General features: G+C 37.2%; 1 protein-coding gene across 2 annotated transcripts in view; it reads right to left on the bottom strand.

Annotated features, from left to right (window-relative positions):
- Nucleotides 1-21,028, bottom strand: part of LOC116500625 (dimethylglycine dehydrogenase, mitochondrial-like) — a 116,492-nt gene extending 95,464 nt beyond the window's left edge. Inside the window, exons 1-6 of one of the 2 annotated variants that reach the window (XM_032205766.1) lie at nt 20,872-21,028; nt 13,800-13,898; nt 12,418-12,582; nt 11,788-11,992; nt 4,312-4,560; nt 2,824-3,022 (exon numbers count right to left, since the gene is read on the bottom strand). In XM_032205766.1, coding sequence (XP_032061657.1) covers nt 2,824-3,022; nt 4,312-4,560; nt 11,788-11,992; nt 12,418-12,507 — 743 coding nt within the window. In that variant the 5' untranslated portion in view covers nt 12,508-12,582; nt 13,800-13,898; nt 20,872-21,028. Of the gene's footprint in view, nt 1-2,823; nt 3,023-4,311; nt 4,561-11,787; nt 11,993-12,417; nt 12,583-13,799; nt 13,899-20,871 lie in introns of those variants that run through there. The other variant, XM_032205767.1, reaches the window with a different exon arrangement.
- Between the last annotated feature and the right edge of the window lie 1,039 nt (nt 21,029-22,067).

Here is a 22,067-nt window from a genome sequence, read left to right as displayed (position 1 = left end):
CCATTCACTACAGTCAGCACAGCACAGAGACCATTCCATGACTGTGGATGGAAACAGATGAAATGCAGTGGAAATTTTCAGGTTTATTTGAGGACTGAGTGGATGGCAGGGTAACCTTCGGAGCAAGACAGACCAGGAGGCAGCTCTGCAATGTGGAGTTGCTAGATCAGGTGGATCAGTGCACCTTGTCTGACTGGTCTCCACATTTTGCAGAGCTTTTCAGCACTGTCTCTGCTCATTTAGTTGATTCCATGTGTGCTCCCCACTGGGCCTCCATCATCAGAAATGTTACTGATTACCCAGGGTGCCCAAATCCTTCATCAGCTCAGATAAGGAGAGCTGATAGTATTAATATATCCACTGCCATTCTTCTAAGAAGGAATGACATTTGTGGTTTGCAGGGATGGGATAGGATGGGGTGGGATGGGATGTTACTGCTGTAAAGAGTGGTACAGCTTAGGAGTCCATGTCTTCATATGAAGATTTAGAGAAATTGTGCTTAAGTGAATACAAACTGCACTCTGCTCTTCTCTCCTTTCAATCCATGCCAGCCTTGCTTTGCTCTGTGGTCTTCCCCACTGTCCCTTTCCTGTTCTTGTGTTTTACTGGTTTGTGATACATTGCTTCTCACCAATTTTTGGCTCCTGAAACTTTTCACTCCACTCCTTTTTTTCCTAGGAAATCTAAGTCCCTGCACACCATGGTCTTTTTTTTTTATGACTTTGTTCAGCCATTTTTCTACCCCATTTCTGCAGGAAAAATCCTGTTCAGTCTCTGGCTTTAGAATACTATTGTAGATATAACTTATGAAGACTTAGTGAATCTCTGTCAAGTGTTTATGAGCTGTAACTTCTCTGAAGGCATGTGAATGGGCCTTGCAGAAAGATTTTGTGAAGAATGGCAGAAAGGCATATCTTTAGGAGAAAGGTCACTTCTGCCAAACATGAAGTTCATTCTCAGCAAATGAGCAGATTAGAGTTCTTCAAAAGAATGACTTCCCCCAAAAAACTGAACATGGCAAAATGGCATATCTTCCAATAATCTCATTATTTTGAAAGCTTACACTGCTTTGACACCAAATATGGTCAAAAATAATAATCTAGCTTATTGTTAACACTTTCAAAGCTATAAGTAACCAAAAACAGTCTTAAATGGGAAGCATTGAGCAACCTTGATAATAAACAGTGCTACATGCCCTGCTAACTATACTTATTAACCCCTTTGCACATTAAAATGTCTAGCATGCTGCTAATTTTAGATAATAAAAATCCTCTAAACTAACAGCACTAAGTCCTCTGTCACAATGTCCCTGCTAGCTGACTGTGAGATAAGGATTTGCTAATGCACACAAAAAATTACAACACTGGCAGAAACACTGCAGTGAGGCAGAAGCGCAGAACAGAGTCAAAAGTCCCTGAAAAGCAGACAAAGCAATCCAATGACAGCAACATAATTGCGACCTGTGTCTACACATTTAGAGATTAATCAAATTCCTGAAATAAATTGTTTTAAGAAACTTAAGTATATAACACTGATCTCTGGTTATTCCTACATGGAACTTTAATTCTGCTCCTATTGATGCCAAAAGAAGGAAAACAGGTTCCAAAGTCTGGCAGCACGGTAATGAACTTAAACAGTCTTTCTGGTGAACTAGGACTAGGCAAACCACTTTTGTAACTATAAGTTCTGCAAATGTTACTAAAAGATAACAATTTTGTTGGTTCTTTTTTTCAATCCAAGCAGCAAAGGTGAACACCTTTCACAATGAATCATTGCAAAATTACCAAACCCTTTTATTTTGAGGGCCTCGGAAAGCATGTTAGTGATATTGCCTTATCTTACGATCTGAGGGTTTGTTTGGTTTGGACTGAAAGAAAACTGGAAAAAGCTTAGCTGGATTTTGAACGGCAAATTAGGCAATTGGAAAAGCAGTGTAAACAGAACGTGTTCAATAACATGTGCCTGGAATTGCATTCAGTTCATTCTATCCATCTTGAGAAAACAGGCAAACTGAGACAATTAAAGAAAAGTCAGTAAGAGCTTTACCATCGACTTCAGTGGGGCCAGAGTATATAAGATGCAAATCACACTCAAAATAAATGTTAGAGTGGGCAGGAGAGAATAGATAACATCAGAAAAACACCCATTCTTGTTGTCACACTAACCTCATCACACTAACCTTGTCACACTAACCTCTTCATTTGCTTTCTTCCAACACCCAGCAACATCATTGCTCAGCTCAATCTCCAACAGTCAGAACTATGACTGTTTATATCCCTAAAGCAGTAAGTCACCAATGGTGCCTGCAGTCCTCTATGCTTAGTATGCCTTCAACTCTTCATTGAAAGTTAATACTTCTGATTATAAGTTCTTCCTGTAACAATCATTCCTGCCACAATTTCAGTGACACCATTTTCTGCATACCAAAAAAGTATTGAACAAAATGTAATTGAAAGTGATCCACAAAATGAACTGGAAAGTGTACTACAAAGCCCAGCACTTTCACGGCTTCAACTTGCTCCACAGACATTACCAAGTCCTACCCACTGCTTGCTGCTTCATAAAGTGTCACAGATACTAGCCTCCAGAACAAAAGGAGGACACAAATTGAAAGAATTGTGAGAGTTATGAAAAAGAAGAAAGAGAGAAGGATAAGTTCACAACATGTGGGTAATGGTTATTAAGATTATTTCCAATCATATTTTATATAGGTACAAAAAAAAAAAAGAGGGAAAAAAAATCCATAAAAATTTAGCAAAGTTCACGATAACTATCATTTTAATAACATAACAGACAAAAGTTCTCACAAATAAATTTACTCACCCAAAACCAATAGCTACCCAGTAATTTCTTACACCCTGATGTGGTCCCACCATAGGAAGAATGTCTGGAGAATAGGTGATAGGACCTGCAATTGTGTTTATGATGTCTGCTTGTTTCAGAACTGGGACCATTTCCATAGCAGCCTCAATGTGTTCCATTATTCTGTCTAAATCAGACTCAAAAAGTTCTTTTCCAAAACCTGCACAAATATTTGAGCCATTATATACTTGTTAAATACAATGAAAATACTTACATTTTAATCACAGTTATGAAATTTATAAAATGGACACAAAATTTTTCAGTTAGTATGTTCAAGCATATACTATCCTACCTAAGAAAAATGGTGTGCATAAAACCTTAGTTACTTGCAGGATCAAGTTTACTGTCACTGCAGTTACACTGTCTTTTATACATATTTGTTTAACCCTAAGGTCACACAAATTCAACAATGAAGTAGAAAGGAAGTGGAGAAACACAGATACTTCATCTGTGTTAATAAGACCCATTTATTTTTCTCAATATGGCAACAATTTGAGGAGGGAAAGAAAGATATTGCCTGTGTCAGCTTATTTCTTCCACGGCATTTTGTGAATTCCTGGATACATTTCAGCCTTCAGCCTGTGCTCTGAGAATTACTGAACATGACTCTGTAGAAGGACTTGACACTGGTGGAGACAAAAAGCTTACGAAGATAAGACAGTGCAATCCACAGCCCAAGAATATAAATTGATTTATTCTTCCTTAAGAAACACTTAAGAAACACTTTCTGTTTTGTTGTTGTTGTTTGTTTGTTTGTTGTTTTTTGTTCTTGTTGTTTTTGGTTTGGTTGGTTGTTTTTTTTTCTTTTTAAACATCATGACCATTCACTTAAGATGAATTTCTGTGAAGAAGTGAATGTAAAGCTGGAGCCTAGGTATAGCACAGTACTTAATTTCATAATCATCAGTATGTTAAGGTTGGGATTTTTCTGTACAAAAATTCTATACAAATCTACAGCTCATTTGTACTTATATCCGAGCACAGTATTTTGTCTAAGCCATTCCTTTGGTGTATCTGTGTTCCTTTTTGCCAACTGCATTGTCTTCAAGGGAACAGAGAAAAATTCAAAGCCCTTGTTAGTATGTTGGAGAGAACTGTGGCTTAAAAATATAATAAAAATCTATTCAAATGAAAAAAATGTGTATTTAGTGATTGGATTTAATCACTACACACAGACACCTGTTCAGAGAGTAAGATAATATGTTGTAGATGTATATTTTGTGCCTATTTCAAATAGCCTTTTTTTATATTACTTTTTTATTTCTATTATATATTAGATGGAATATTAGATGTCACAGCTATTCTTTGAAAAAAGTTTTCCACTGCAATCCTACATTGCAAGTGTTTTCTATTTTCCAATATATAAGGCAATATGACATAGTGGGATTTATATATATTAAAATATATGGTAGTGCTTATTGAGTTTAAAGATTTAATGTACTTAATTACCTGGTGGGACTCCATTTGTTACCCAAGAGTCCTGCAGCTTCATCTTCTTTTCACTTTCATATGGACCAAATAAAAGACCATCTCTTTCCTGTCTTAGGTAATATGATCCTTCTAAATCACGAATCACAGGTAATTCTCTTTTTAGGGCTTTCACTTCAGGGATGGTTGCTGTCACGACATACTGATGGTGGACAGGAATAAGAGGGTGCTGCAGGCCAATCATCTTGCCTATTTCACGAGCCCAGAAGCCTACAGAGGACAAGATACAACACGCTAACATTCAAAGATTTTCCTTTCAATTAAGGGAAAATAACAGCAAAACATTTTCAAGAAGCACTGTGCTTTGTGGAAAGTGACAATTTTTTTACACAATTTCACTTTTAAAACTATTTTTCATACTATCTAGCATCATTTTCACTCCATAATTTCATGCTCTTGTTCCTAATTATGCTACCATATATTACTCTAGTTCACAGTTATTCAAAAATGTAACTGGAAAAATATGAATTAGGCTTCTAAAAGTTCAGAAAGGAATTTAATTATCAATTCCACAAACCCCATAGTTCATTTAATTAAACTAGGACTGTAATGCATAAAAATCAGTAACACAAGCAGAATAAATTAGTTCATATTATAGGTGTTATCCTAGGCTCTTACTATCAACCAAAAGAGCTAGTGTGCTTCCCCAATACAGTAGTCAAGTCCTAACACAGCAAGGCAGTACCTTCAGCTGGCTAATCCCAAAAATCTGTTTCCTTCCTTTTTCACATGTGTCATTAACTTGTATTACTTATGCCTGTCATGCAGTAATCAATTAACTGTTCCTACTGGCAAGTAGTTAGTGCACCCTCCCATAGGTGTCCAATTAAAAGTTCTGATACATGCTGTGATCAGAAAAAGTAAGCACCAATTTCCCTGTCCCTAAAGCTTGCTCAAGGTCCTACATGTGAAATCCTAAGCATACGTTAAAGAAGGCCTAACTCTTCTCTGTTAAGGTCCTTGCAGACTAGCTGCTTGCACCTGGTAAGACGTATTCACTTAGTGATGTATCAGTGTCAAAGCTAAGAAGTAGAAGCCATTTATCTCTGCCAGACTTATTAGCTAGGGCTTTGCATCATGGCTCAAGTCTGCTGTGAGATCGGAGCGTATAGATAAGAGAATCCAGCAGATACAATCGACTGCAATGGCAGCTGCTCTTAGAGATTGGAATACTCTTTAACATCACTCTCCTGACTCTTTGTAAGAAGGAATGTAGGTCTCAGAAGTGGGAATGAAGGGGGTAAGTCAAACAGCAGGAGTTTCAGGGAAATCTATGGGGTCAGAAGTAAGGGTTGGGAGAAGGCAATATGGAGATGAGGAAGAGGTATCCTTTCAAAGAAAAGGCTATGTGCTGTATGCCACCCAGGAAAAGGAGGCATTTCAGACTGGTTCCTGTGTAATCAGCTAACTCCCAACTTAATGAAAAACTATCTCTAGCAAGGTTTCCCACTTACACAGCTGCCTCTTCTCCTGGGCCCTACACTCAAGGATGCCCAGCGTAACATGCAATTTTTTTTTGTTTTTCCTTTTTGCTGTTTACTTGGCTTCAGACCCAGAGGTTCCTACCTCTCTCTTCAATTCTACCTTTTCCAAGAACCGGCTAAATTTTAGCTCTCAGGGCCCTGAGGGCACTAACAAGCCTCAACAGTCCTGAGCCATTGGGACTTTCACCCACACACCTCCCCATGGGGCCTGAAGCCCCGTTTCTGCTCAGCTCAGGGACATCAGTACCAGTCTGAGCTGGTTTGATCGGAGGAGTGCCTGTTTACAGCTGTGTCACAACCATGCCCGTGCCTGGCCATGGCCCTCATTGATCCAGACCCTGATCCATGGACTACTTCCCAGCTTGGCCTCACCCCAGACTCATCACCATGGACCTGCCTGTTAATCACTGGGCAGTGTCTGACCCTGGTTACTGTCACCAGACCTGCTCTCAACCTGCCTTGTCTGCAGGCTGGATTTGTCAGTATGGCTGCCTGTGCCTCTTCCCCACAAATCAGTCTGGAAACCTGGGCTCTGGGTGGATGCCAAATGTCAGTCCTGGGCCAGCCCAACTCCCTCCTTCATGGCATTTAGGACAGAGCCCTGGCTAGCAAGGCCCATGCCCCACCAGACCTGTTACCACTCCTGGCACCTTCTCCCATAGAGAGTACCCAGACAGTGCTGTTAGTTGACATTGATTTGGAAATACAGCCTCTCATCTCTGACATGGGCTAACACCAGAGTAATTAGAAAAGATGAGTTGGGCTGTGCTGGCTTGGAGCTATTCCCTGCACACAAGCCAGACTCTGGGTCTAACACCCACATTAAAAATAATAATAATAAATAAAATCCAAGAACAAGGTTTTATGTGATAAATCAGCTGGCAATTGCTAACAGACAGGTAAAGCAAGTGAGAATGATATCAAAGATCATGACAGAGAGACTTGGTTAATTAAAAGCCCCTGCCCAGAAAATGGTAAAAAATGGTATCTGTTGTACTGCATTTATCATATGTAAGACTTTGCTTCTTAAATGAATCCTCAGTACTTGGAGGAGACTCACTGACAGAATAGTTTTTATGTTGGTCAAATTAGCTGAGGGAAGATCACGTAGCATGCAGTGATTCAAAAAATCTTTTAAAACTACTGAAACATGATTTATGCTCCTTTATATAGAGAACAATCAAAAAATGCTAATGAAGTTGAATTTCTAGCACCTCTTCAAGGGCTTCCTCAATTAAACACGACAAATACACATTTGAATTTAAGCATAGGCTAAGGGGACCTAGAGTTGACCATTAAAAAAATAGAAATTAAAATTAAAAAAATAAAGTATGAATGCAATGAATGTATTTACTCTCATTTGCTAGCCATTCATGTACAGTGTCCCCCTTCTACCAAGTCCAGGCCATTGACTAGTCAACTACAATTACTGTTTAGGGAACTTATTTTGATTTGTGTATTTCCATATCAACTCCAAAGAAGATTATTTTAAGGTAAGGTCAGTTAATGATCCATACAGGAGAAAAGAAGGTGAAGTAGCAAAAAAAAAAAATCCACAAAATATAGTATTATACACTGTTTTTCTGCCAAAAATTTTAGACTCGAAAGAGATATTTGGAAAAGAAATAATACTCCGGAAATGCACTCCTAGTAATTTCATTGTTTTGCTTACATGTTAAAACAGAATTAGTGGGAAAACATTAGAGTAAAAATATTCAAGCTCCTCAGAGAAAATAAAAATGGCAGACAATTTTAGATCTTTGAAACTTACTTCCAAAATAATATCAAGTTTCTTAACCATTAAGTTTCCAGAAGTATAGCACAGCCACAGCTGATTTTAAACTGCTGTTGAATTAAAAGCAAATACTATAGGCATGCTCAAAATCAAATTTAAATGCCATAGTTCTAAAAAATATATATTCATACTTAGGCTAAATGCTTATTTAATTGGTTAGAATAACAACAGCTGGCATTTACTACATGAAATATGTCATAGTTTCTTTGTTTAAAGTTTTTGAACCATATGCAAAAGGCATTACAAACTCAAAAATGACAAAAGAAAGAATATGTTCTCTAAAACAAAATTCTAATTGGAAGCAGATGTCAAGTCCTATCACACACACAAGAGATAAATGAAGGCATGAATTATATCTCAAGGACATTTATAAAGATAGAATTGTAGAGATTGCAAACATCTGATGCTGAAATATTTACTGGTGGTATTACTGAGCGTAACTGTTGAACTATGTAATCTGACTATCTCTTGTGTTTTAAAAGAGGAGAAAATATTCCACCACTACATATATATAAACGGTTGTATATGAATTGTGCACAGGCCTGCACGTGTGTATATGTATGCACGTGCATATTGTATAAATAAACTAAATTCACTATTTTTGCAGAATTTAATCAATCTTTATATTATAAATAGGCTGAAAATCACTCTAGCTGGCTCAATACCAGTTAATTTATGTCAGGGATTATTTATTAGGCATCTGCTTTCTTCCAAAATGGAAATCTCACATAAGGAACAGCTAAAGATTGGTTGAAACTAGTTTGTTCCAGTTCCACAGCAGATGTCGGTTGGGGGATGAGGGAAGAAGAGAGAATGTGGAGAGCCTCCTGATATATTCTTCTCTACTCATATTGCAACACGAGCCTAAAATATGAGCTCTGAATTATACCAGTCATGATCTGTAGTGGAATGAGGCAAGGCTGAGAAGAAGAATGAATGTTAGCTGAGGGAACATTTATAAAATATATTGGTTATACGGTATTAATTTCACATCCCTAGCCAGAATGTTAAGCAACACGTGCTTCAAATGTTCATTTTGGCTGAACAGTTAGCCACGTATTGTTAGTTTAATAAGTTACTAAATCAAAAAAATTAAAAAATAAGAAAAAGAAAATTTCGTAAGGGCTCATTCTAATTTTTACAAATAGACTTTGAAAAGCAATTACTGAAAAACTCTGCCTAATGTCTACTTGATACATAAGCCAAGGAAAGACAACTATACTACAAAAATAAATAAATTACATCTGTGATACTTTGTACATATGATGTAGAGGCAATGTTTTGGAATAATAAGTACCTACAAGTTTGGGGCCTAAATAAGAGGTCTAAATGCCAAAAGAAAACCCTGTCTCTCCATGCCATAATCTTGAATTGTTTCCAGACTAATAAATCCATCCTGTGTAACAAATGATGCAAGTATCCTATTAGTAAGAGAGCTTGTGATTTTTTATCTGAATGCTGTCCCATAATTCATGTCCAAAAGCCATGAACTGTGAGTCCATACACAATCTAAATATTGATCTTTCATCTTATGAGTGCTTGACTTCTGTTATGAAGAAAGGCTGAGAGACCTGGGTCTGTTTAGCCTGGAGAAGAGAAGACTTAGAGGGGATCTCGTCAGTGTATATAAATATCTGAGGGGTGGGGGAAAGAAGGATGTAGCCAACCTCTTCTCAGTGGTTTGTGGGGATAGGACAAGGGGCAATGGCTGGAAGTTAGAGCACAGGAAGTTCTGCACTGACATGCGAAAGAACTTCTTCATGGTGAGGGTGACGGAGCATTGGAACAGGCTGCCCAGGGAGGTTGTGGAGTCTCCTTCTCTGGAGATATTCAAGGCCTGTCTGGATGCCTACCTGGGCAGCCTGCTCTGAGGAACCTGCTTTGGCAGGGGGGTTGGACCTGATGATCTTTCGAGGTCCCTTCCAACCCCTACAGTTCTGTGATTCTGTGACATAGTGGTCTAAATAAAATTAGTTTAATTTGGTCTCCCAGTCTGTGTCATTGCTTGCTTTCTAACAAGCATACTGAACTCCTTATCTAGTCCTCTTTCTCTCCAAAATATTGTTATATTGCACTACATTGGCATCATGACAGCTCATGAGCGTGCATAGAACCTCAAGGTGAACTTTTCAGACCCCTGCTATTTTAGCAAGGCTAGCAGCCATAGCAGGTGATCACAAGTACGTGGGAGGTATATGATGAGAAAGCACACTTTTCAGTGTGTTTCACAGTCTTTACTGAAAGCCTAGAATGATCTAACACAGGACTCTCTGCATTCCAGACATGGAAAGTGGGTCACCTAGCACATACAATTTTTCTGTCCAGAGCACAACCCTTTTATCCCATTCCCTCCAAACTTCTCCCTGTGCCAATCTCCTCCCTTCCCCACCTCTGCTTTTCCTGTAACTGCTTTTCATCTCAGTCTCAAGCTCTTTTTCAATCACTCTTTTACAATACTTTTTCATCTAGTTGCCTCTCTCCATGTGCAAGTCAACTTTCCTCTTTTGTCAAATCCTGTCCCATCTGCCTTACCTTCCTTCCAATCCACTCCCATCCACCTTTTTCCTTGTTTGTCTGACAGTCTTCCATCCTTAGACAGCTCAGAAAGCCTCAATTTTCCAATTCCAGTTTCACCCACAACCAGTCCTCAAATATTCTTTCTAATCTTTTTGCCCAGAAAAGCTCCAGTTCCCATAATGAAACATGTAGACCCTTTTTGGCTATCTCCCTCCACAGTGTCATCCCAACTGTTGCTATCACCACAGTCCTTCCCAGCCTGAGCTATCTTATTCAGCAGGTCCTCTAGCACTTAAGCTCTCCACCTGCTGCCAGTGCTCCCAGCTACCTCCCGGCATCTTTCCCAAGCATTTCACTCTCCCACTCTACTCCCCTTCCAGTCCAACTCTCTCATTATTTCCAACTACCAGCCATGGTTGTTCTACCACCTACAAGAACAGTACCTCTCTCACTCAACTTCTTCCTTTTATCTGCCTTGCATTAGAGACATGGTGTTTTTTATTATTATTATTATTATTTTTCCACTGCACATATGTAGAAAGGAATTAAAAGGATTATATATCCCTGCTCTCAGTTTGCTCATCCCATTTGAAGAAGAAAAAGTCTTCTGGAGTCATCACACCTCCCAGCTGAAACCTGGTTATTCACTGGGATGGGATGTATGAAAGACTATTTCAAAAACACAGATACGATTCAGTTTGAGGCTGTCAGTGTCTGCAAAACTTTTATCCAAATTGTAAATATTCAGAAAATATTCAAATGACTGAAAACAGAAAGTCTTCTGCTAGGAACCATTTGGCACACTTCATGTGGGAGGTGCCAATGGTCTCACCAGTACTATGATTTTCTGTAATTTGTATAAAGCAGCATAAAAATAAGTGAAGTTTGGTTTAAATACTGCTTCCTAGACCTATCAACTCATTTGAGAAAACAAAATCAAATCCTGTTGGAAAGACTTTTGAGGCAGAAACATCAGTTTAGCTTCTTTAACAAAATGAAGAATAAAATTGCATATGTAAATACAAGTTCCTTTGAGTTTGGAAATTTTTATTATGTGGAAAAATTTATTATTAAACAAAGTGTGTGTTTAAAATACTAATCAAATAACAAAAATCTGCTCTTTCAATGATAAGTGGAGAGTTAAATCTTAGAGAAGATAATGCTGAAATATGCAGAATTATCTTATTGGCTGCAAATCCTCAGTCTCTGAAAACAAACAAACAAACAAACAAAACCAGTGAAGATATTTCTAGTTCATTTGTACATCCCATATCCCTTCCTAAGTAGCTTTCATAATATTTTAGAGGACCGCATTCACAGACAGTAACCTGTCTCTTCTACACCACTTACTGCCGACAAGTAAGAGTCTATTCTGCTTCTGAAATCTAACAAGACAGCCTAAGTAGTAACTGCTGGAGACAAGCCAGAAAGTAATATTATTAATGCCTAGACAAGGACATTTATCTGAAGAGTTAAATTTTCACAATAATGTAAAGTAAAAAGCACGGAGTATATTTTACCACAAACCAAATATTCAAAAGCATATACTTATTCCTGTAAATCGCACAAATCTGCACAGATCCTCAGTGTCACCTAGTTTGTAAATCAGAATAGTATACAACTGATGATGTTAAATCCTACCTGCAGTGTTCACAATTCTCTTTGCCTGAATTACTCCAAGCGGAGTTTCAACTTCCCATGTCCCATCTGATCGGGGGTTCAGATTAGTTACTTGGACTGGGTAATTCAGTTGGGCACCGTATTTTCTGGCTCCTGCAGCCAAGGCCATTGTGAGAGAATAGGGATCAATATGACCATCTCCAGGGTTATACAGGCCAGCTAAAACCTATGTGGAGGTAAAATCACACAAAATGAAAGAAACTAATATTTATAAAAGTCAACTAATTTTGTTTCAAAAATGATTTATTTATTGAATGTGATGTATTTCTTGAGTAAACGTTAAGGACTCAAATCCAAACAAATTTTGAAAACATAGCACATTATAAAGGCTACAGCTAACCAACTTAATAGTGGTCCTAAGGAAGCAAAATTCCTCAGTTCTCAGATGTAATTATAATTTTAATTTAATATTATATTAATATTATAGCATACAGTATTCACTAAAACGCACAAGAGATTTTAGTTTATATATTTTTCCACTGAAATACAAGAATTTCTCATACCATTTTTATAAATGGAACAGGATCTAAATACCTGGCAGACCAACATTTAAATGCAATGGAAGTTGTTCCATAAAATTATGTTTTTTACCATATCCATGTTCAATAAGGGGAATAGCTCTTGTACTTTCTCAGGAGTAATTAAGTACTGCTCTGTTGGATGCCAACCAGCTCGAGTCATTTGGTATTTGAATTCATCCACCCTAGTAGGGGTTGAAGCAATTCTGATGCTGCCAGGCTGATGAAACCCCACAGCCTAAAACAAAGAGAAAAAATGAAATACTGTAAGAACTTTTACTTATCTCCATAAATACATGTTCCTATGCTATTCTTATTCCACAAGAAATTTGCCATTAAAATGACTGGAAAAAGACTCAGTGTAAGCTAGGTGCCCTTGGAGGAGCAGGATTAAACTCCTACAGTTAATTGGCTTCCCAAGTAAATACATGCTATCTTCAAAAGAAATGTAAAAAGTTATTATTGAATGCCATATTTTATTAAGTTTTGATTAATGTCTGAATTTATGGACTCACTTTCAAACTTATCAGATACATCTGAAAATAAATATATAATAATTTGTATTAAAGTTTATCACCTACTTAATTTGCTACTGAGGTGCAGCAGAATAAACTTAACAGATGTAGCAACTCTATTGACAAAATGAACAACCCCCTTCCTTTTTGCCTTTTTAATAAAGCAGAAATCCTTATACAGCTAAACACTGAATCCTCACTTTCAGGTATACATAATGTATTTTATCTTTTCTCTGTTAATTAACAGGACATTAATAGGGTTGTATAAGTCTTTTAGCAGAACTCGCAATGATAATTTGCTGCAGTGTTTTATCTTGCTGTAGATAAGAGCAGCAGAATGAAGAAAAAAGCACTTTGTGACAATTATTAAGTTAGTACTGCAAGGATCACGGAGGTTCTGCTGCAGTCTGAAGCAAGCAGAGCGTAGTGAATGAAATCTATGTGGCTGAATGTTGCCAGATAAGGAAGACAACTCCTGTGTTTCTCTGCATACCCATTCCCTAAGTCACTAAATAAAAACATGTCTCTGAAGGGGATGGGAAGAATTACAGCAATCTTCTCAAGTACAGACCATCATATCATATGAAATTATAAGCAGACACGTTTAAAGCAGGAATGTATCATAATCAATCCATTCATTCCAGATCCTTGATGCTATTTTAACTCCTAGAGCAAGATAAAGTTGCAGACTCTCAGTCTGCTGAGCTTCTGAGATGTTTGATGAAAACAATCTTCTTAAACTTTACAGAAATCTGAGAAGCTATCTAAAATATTTACTGATTAAACACAAGACTTCAGTACAGTTATGCAGGCAGAATATATTTTAATATAAAGAGAGACTTATGATAACCCTGAACAAACACATACAACGTGTCAACTCTTTTATGAGACTATTCGTAAGATTGATTTGAATTAATACTTAGAAAGTTAAGGAGATTACCTGCCCAGTCTCTTCTTCCAGCTTTTCATAGAGTTTGATGCTGTAAGCATGGATTTTCTTCAGGTTTATTCCAGGATGAAAGTAGGTAGTTAAACCAGCCTCAATTAAGAAATAAGAAAAACACAGAAATAAAATTAGAAATGGAGTGTTGTCTTTCCCACCTTCCAACTATCATTCAAAAGTGAACTGTCGAGATACTATAAAGAAAAGCAACACATGTATAGAGCCAAGTGCTACAAAAATAAAAGCAAATCCCTTTCCCTACTTATGGCATTCTTCTCTCTGCATATGTTTTTCCACCTGTCTTTTCTCATCAAATCTGTCAGCTCATGATACTCTTGCAGTTGTCCTCTCCTATGGTTTCCTTTCTTCCTTAAATTATGCAGTTGTCTGTTTCAAATCTTTTGGAAGTGACACATTACTTAGTCCTCGATCAACTGCAGCCTCTGCAATTGTTGAAGTAGCTTAAAAAATTAGTGTATGAATTTTGCACATCATTTTGTTAGGCTTGATTTTAGAAAGCTGATGAGCCCTTTTGGGTTCATGCAACTGTAATATCAAGAAGCTACTACAGACTTTCCTGTATTTAAGGAAACTATTCACGTCCCAACACTATAGACAGCTTCATCAATCTAATGACATTCATAAGTGCAGATATTTAGCACTTGAAGGAAGTTTAATTCTTACTGACTTAATTTAAGAGTTTAAGTCTTACAGAAGTTAGGTCACATGTCTTCGTATCTCTAGAATTTGACATCTCACTAAAGCCCTTCTTCGAACTGAGGTAACAGCACTGAAAAATTACATTTGGTTTTCATGCTCAGTTTTCAGTAACTACATTGATTTAAATATTTTTATAGAGAGACAAGTTTGCTAACTAAATAAAGCTTATTCATACCTAATGTTTGTTTTAATTAAGAACCCAATTTATATATAATATCTTCGTTTACTTACATAGATGTAATAGAACAAATGTACAGTACGAGATTTTTAAAAACAGTTAAGGGAGCTAGACACCCAAATTCACTGTTCAGTTCACTGCCATTGTGAGATAAAAAGAGCAGAGAATCTAAAGGTGAAAAGTAACACACGTAGTAGAATTTTGATAGTTTCCTTCAAGTTGCCTACAAAGAATGCACATCAACTACTCTTGATTTTCACTCGTCAAAATGTCTCTGTGCAACAAATATGTAATTTTAAGGCCCCAACTTTTAAAGATAATTTAATAACTGTACATGTATATATATGAACAACAAAATTAAGAGTTAGTGGTCTATAAATATAGGTTCTGATTCAATCTAGTTTAATTTTGCTGAGAACCTATTAAACATTACTCTTCTCTGTAATTAACAATGCTCTTCTCTATAATTAACAATATATATTGTATGCATTACACATTCTCATTTTCTGAAACAATGGACTGTTGTGGCTCATCTTTCTTGTTGCACCTTCACATTTAAGACCCATTTTTTCTTCAGATAAAATTAGCTTCAAATTGCACTTAGCAAGTTGTTTCCACTCAAATGCCATGCCCCTCCAAAAAACAAACAAACAAACAAACAAATAAATAAATGATTCCTAAGTCACTCACTGCCTGAGATGACAAGTACTCAGTCTCTTCAGAGTATGAGAAGTGTCTGGCATTAGTGACTGCACAGCTTTATGCATAGTGTCAGTTTTTCCTACTTTTCTTCATATGAATTTTATCTTCCTGATGCCTTAAAGTTTATATACAATATCATAGCATACCAAATGAGTGAAATGACACATTTTTCATTTGTGATGGTATTTTATTCATAAATTTGCCTCTGGTTCCCTCAGTATGTTTGGTATTGTTCATTACCCAAATGTTTTAAGTTTAAAGGTGATCATGAAAATCTGGAGGAGTAAAAAATATCCACTGAGGGCTACATTAAATGCAAAACAAGCCCCTTGGATTCAGGAAGTCACTGAGATACAAAAATATTCTGGAAAACTATTGCTGGCTTCATGAAGTCCCTGAGATAGATAAATAATCTGGAAAAAATATTGTTTGTCCTTTTTTTATTACCATATTATATCATCATCATATCGTCTAGAGACTGGATATTTGACAATGTGTGCACTTGACCTCATTTGTTACATGTGGTTTTATGCTGTTGTGAACACTTGTATTTTATTTTCCTCAAACTAAAACCCAAGGCTGCTTCAGTAAAGAGTTTGTAATTAAAAGTTGCTTGTTTCCTTAAAAAAATAAGTCCTAAAGGCCTTTTTGCTACGTGTAGAGAATAAAGAAATAAATTAGGCATTGAAGTCTTCACATTTCTTCAGCCATTTACAATAATCTATGGGTAATTCATTTACTTGTGCCTGGAAATCATGCCATCACATATTATTTCTACTGTCCTTTTTCATTTATGTAAACATTTTCTGGTTGGTCTTTTGTTGTTTTTCCAAATGTAGCAATATATTTTCCAGATGTAAGGAAATTCCATTTTAGCAGCCACTGTTAGTGAAGTCATCTTAACCAAATGAAGCATAAATCACCTACAACTTGGCTATAAAACCATATAAGTTCAAGTACATTTAATTGCAATAATTAAATGTAATCTCTGACTTTTTTTAAATAAAGAAAAAAAAATCTAAACACATTTAGTGCCCTTTGGCTTCTCATGAAGATTGTTTCTGATTTCAGAAGTGTAATTAGGAGACAAATATAACCTGACTGGACTATATCAAAATGAAAGTAATAGAAACACAGAATAATTTAGACTGAATGGGGACCTCTTGAGGTCCATATCTATGCTCATGCTTTAAGCAGGATCAGCTACAAGATCAAACCAGGTTGCCCAAGGTTTTCTCCAATCTGGAAGATCTCCAAGGACAGTTAGTGCACTATCTCTATGGATAAATATTCCGATACTTTGCATTTGTCCTTGCTAAATTTCATGAAGTTTTTCTCATTCCATCCCTCCAGTCTGTCCAGGTCCCTCAACATGGCAGCCCTGCCTTCTGCTACACTGACTGGTTCCCACAGTTTGGTGTCAACTGTGAACTTGACAAGCATGCACTCTGTCTTATTTTCCAGATTATTGATAAGGATATTAATCAAGATGGGTCCAAGGACCCTGTGACACTCCACGTTTCCAACATTTGGGTGGGGTACAATCCATTTACCACTACTCTCTGAGCCCAACCATCCAAGCAGTCTCTTTTTTTACCTATCTAGCTGTCCCACCATACAGACCACAACATCTTAAGTTGAACACATGAATATTATGGGAGACTGTGTCTCATGTATTGCTGAAGTTGAGGTACATGACATCAGCTGCTTTCCCATTGTCCACACATTCAGTCATTTTAAGATAGTAAGCAACTGGTTTGGGTCAGGTATATTTTATGCTTGGCAAAATTTTATGCCAACTGTACCAAGTTACTTTATGAGCTCATACATGATCTGAAATTCACTCTATGATTTTTCCAAGAACAAAAGAAAAGCTAGCTGGCCTTTAGCTCCACTGATTATTTCCTTTGGCTTTTTATAAAGATGGATACTCCCCCAGTTCCACAGTATTTCAAAAATGATACAACTGCAGCCTTGCAATGCCATCGACAGCATTCTTGGACTCAGCCCATCTGCTCCAATGTATTGTGAGTCAAGTTCTCCTAGTAATCCCTGACTTGATGATACTCGTCCACTGCTAGTAGTTCCTCTACTCCTTGAGCTGTGCTTCTATGCACAGAGGTGTGTGAAACTTTGTCAGTGAAAGCTGGCAAAGAAGGCATTGAGTACTTCAGCCTTATCAGTGTCCACTGTGGCTGAATCACCCCCCTCATTCAGCAGCAGTCCCACATTTTCCTTGTTCAGCATTTTACTGTTAATGTAGCAGTAGAAGACCTTGTTGGCCTAATGTTCCTTGCGAGTCTTAACTCCAGTTGGGCTTTAGCTATTCTAGCATCCTCTTTGCATGCCAATTCAGTTTTTCTAAACCACCTCTTTGCAGCTTCTTCCTGCTTCCAATTCCTGTAACTCTGCCATGAGCTTTCTCTTTAGCCTAGTTGGCTAAACTAGGCTAAAGACATCCACCTCTTGTCCTGAATTTCAGGGTGGACTGTTCTTATATATGAAGATTTGCCCTTAGTTTTGCTCTGTTTTTGTGAGACAGATTGTGTTGTTTTATATGAACATGAGCTGGGGAGATAATTTTCTGTAGAATGGCCACTATGCTATGAAAATCGACAAATACTTTAAAGCATTTTTATAGACTATTTTTTTTTATATATTTTGAATATTTCATGTGTTCTTTTCCTTCTATTCCAATCTGTTTCAGATTTTATATTTACTTTACTATTAAACTAGCATTCTGGAGGAAATGGCATTAATACTGATACTACCAACATTCACTCTTATTTCAAGTTTGACTGAGCGTTAACAAGTTTTTATTTGTCTTGTGCTGTGATTTATTAACCATCAGCAGTAAAATCAACTGAACGTTGCGCGAAACAGTATTACATAATAATGATACATCACACATTTTCTTAGAAAACACCTTGCTGAAAAATAACTATACAAAAAAAATATTTGCTGAGTGAGTTATATATGCATTGTTCAGTCCTTAGAATGTCGGTGAGATTGCAAATGATTTGACAAGCAGTATACTAGAACCCTGAAAGTTCATGAAGTCTAAGTCTTAACCTAGTTTACATACATATAATAATCACTACTCTGTCATGGTTAGATGGCATAAAAGTTAGCAGCACTTACTCTCTTATTTATATCTGCTCATTATTTCTTGTTATTCTCATAGCTAATACAAAAATGTGCATGGTTTCTGTCCTGTTTTCAATAAATAATTTCAATAAAAGGAGAGTCAGACAAATTCTTCTCAGACCACAGAAGTGGAAGAAAGTTTTAGCAGCAACACTAGCAGGAATATGATCTATATGAAATGTGATCCTGAATGCTGGCAAGACTTACTGGACTGCAAAAGAGGGAAAATCTGGTACAGTACAGCAATATCTGAACCAGGCTTTCTCAAGTTTTCTGGCCGCAGGCAATATACCATGTGCCATATGACATGTTAACTATACATGTCATTTTCATCTATACCCAGTGAAAAGACCACTGATAAATGAACAGTACCTACTGCAATAAAGAATTGACAGTCACAATTCTGATCTTTTTCATCATGTGAAACAGCAATTTTTTCATCTTGAGACCCAGCACTACAATATGGAATTCAATGAAGAGCATTAGCATACCATGTATTTTATTTAGTAGTTATTCATTTTTAACCTGTCTCATAACTAGGTGTCTTTCTGTGTTCATCACCCCACACTGTTGGAGCAGGTACTACAAGGCAGCCCACTGAGAAGCCTGGTGCAGGTATCTTCTCTACTGTGGTCCCTCCCTGACTTTATACAGAGTTCCTCACCCAGTGCCCCATCCTTATGTTCACTAAAAATGAACAAGCAAAAATACTGAAGGAGAGGTTGCTTTTACGTAGTTAGGAGCAATAAGCTAGAGTGAGAGAGCATATCAACAAAATATTAGAAACAAATTGCCCCCTATTCATGATGTTGTTTTCATATTCAATGAGGGGATTTGATTATTTTTTTACACACATATTGTTCTGTATATGCATTGGGTAGATAGAACTCAGTCTGTGACTCTCTTTTATGCTGAAGTCGAATTATTTCTCTGAACACTTCCTAATTATGATTCATTACACAAGATGTATGATCTGACACTTACTATATACCATGTTGCATTCTGAACTGCATCAGCTGAGGTAAGATTGGCTAAAGGAAGTATAATTACTGATTTTGTTTTTCCTAACTTGATAAAGTGTGTTTTCTTCTGTTTTGTTTGTTGAAAAGTAAGTACAATGAAATATAAACATACATGTCAGGCTTTTTTTTTTTTTTTTAATATTTTTTTTTACTAACATCCTCTTTTAAGGCTCCAAACCCACAAAGCATCTGCACTATAATATTTCAAACTTGAGGCTTTCTCCTGTAGGAAGAGTGTGAGAATATAAACAGAACACAATGAGAGTCATCCTCCTTACTTTGTTCCTAAAAGTCACTCAGATATTCTAGTTGTAAGCACTGCATAAATGCTCTATTGTATTAACAGAGTAGTCCCAGAGAAAGCAAGCTGTTGCTTTTATATGCACTTTTATTACTACACACAGGGATAGCTTTCTCCTAACTCCATGTGAGCATAGCTGGAAATGAATAGAAAAAGCATCTAGTGTTGTGGCAAGTTTTATTTTATTTAATAACACTACCTACTCCAGACATTGACACATACAAAATATGTAGTTACATACATGCATGCTATGCACCACTATGTCCATGTGATTAGCATTATTATAGGAGGTGTCCCCAGTTGTCATTATTACATGTATGTCTTTTTAGTTCTTTTCCTTAGACTACAGACAAACAGTCAGCCTTACAAAACAACAATGTACAGTTGTCAGCTTTGCTTTTCCAAGACTTTGTGCAGTGTCAGTAATGGTAGGAAAGAAAGCTCTTGTCTCTAATAAGAATCAATTGCTGAGACAGTCATGTTCTCTGAGAACTGGGCACTGATGTTGGTTCTTAACCACCTCTTTCAAAATAACACACATATAAAAAATAATTAAGGATAAAATAATGCCAAATTCCACATTTCTGTTTTTTGAATGGTATTAAAACCACTCCCAGTGGTAAAGTCTGCAGTATAAACTAGATTACTTATGACATCAAAATTTGTTTTTAAAAAAATCTGAATTGAACTGAAGTTTAAAGTCTAAGTCCACTTAGCTGCCAAAACCATATAATAGTATTAACAGTTATGTTCCAGTAATTTCAAAATACAATATTTGTCCCAACTTCTATGAACTTCTAGGAAAATATACTATGGATAGCTGAACCAACTTTTCAAAACTCACACTCCAGGTCTATACAGAGCTCAGTGCTAAAAAGTTTACATCTATAAAATAACCAAGACAATCTCTGGAAAGCCAGGGAATATAAGGATAATGAAACTTCCACCACTGTTAGATAAACTGTTGTTAATCTGAGAGATTAACAAAATGTTCCTTACTGCATGCCAAGTAGATCCTGCAGTGAGCTCAGATTTTTCCAGCAGGATGACATCCTTCAAGCCAGCCTTTGCCAAGTGATAGGCTAGGCTCACACCGACGCAGCCACCTCCAATGATCACTGTGTCTGCTCTGTCTTTCCTCAAGGAAGGAGATGGATTTTCTTTACTGGGGAAAAAAAATAACAGTTATGGACACTTACAGAAAGACAGTTGCACATTTGTCCATCTGCATTGTTTTCAGCTCCAGTCATTACGTAACTTGGTCCCTGCCTGCGAGTCTAACTTAGAAAGTAACCTGTTCACTCCTATCTTCTTTTAAAGTAAATGCTCCCAAAGGGTTTTTTGCATACCCGGGCCTAATAAAAACTGCAAAGCAAGTTTGCTTCCACTCACAGCTTTAAATCTTTGCTATTTGTCCCATTTACCCTTATATGTAGTATATTTTCAAATGAGAATCTGTACCCCTGAAACAATGCCAAAATCTAAGTTTTTGGAAGTGTGAGTGCAACACAACACAGTCTTTTAAGAATGACTACTTAGTAAAGCTCATTGACACATTTTTAAAGCGATATGTCAGCATTCACCAACAATGAAAATTAATTCTTATTTTCAAGTTCTGTGTACCTTAACGTGTTCTGCTTTGCTGAAGTCAGAGCATTACGGTGGCAGGTTTTTCTCAATGGCTTGCTTACACCTGCTACAACGTGGTTTCACAACTATTGTAAGCCAGCACAACTCAGCACTGTTACCCCGGGCAGCCCATTCGCTTCCATCTTATGTGACCCCCCCCTTCCGCAGAGGGCCGAGCAGCAAGCCAAGATCAGGAAATGTATCAGGATAAATATCCAAATTAAAACATTTTCGATGAGCGGGGCAAGGTCAGACCTTTTACTGCAGCAGAATACTGTGAAACTACAGTACCTGTCCTTTCGGGACAGTTAATCAACACTCATTTAATTTTATCTCCCCACTCCTTCTACGCAGCTTTTTGGTGTTTGCTTTCTCAGCCTCTCCGGCAGAAAGCTACCTAATGTGTAACTAACTGATCTTTCACCCGTCTGCGCTCGGAATTCCGAGCTGCTAGCGGCATGCATGACGATGCACATGACAAAATGGCATTTTAGGTACAAACTCACCCGCCCTGGGCGCCCGCGCCGCTGCCGAGGGGCCGGGGGGCAGCCGCGGGCAGGGGGCAG

This window comes from Aythya fuligula, chromosome Z (assembly GCF_009819795.1).
Source record: "Aythya fuligula isolate bAytFul2 chromosome Z, bAytFul2.pri, whole genome shotgun sequence".
Lineage (NCBI taxonomy): Eukaryota > Metazoa > Chordata > Aves > Anseriformes > Anatidae > Aythya > Aythya fuligula.
Note: the sequence above shows the minus strand (reverse complement) of the source record. Positions and strands in the feature narration are given on the sequence as shown.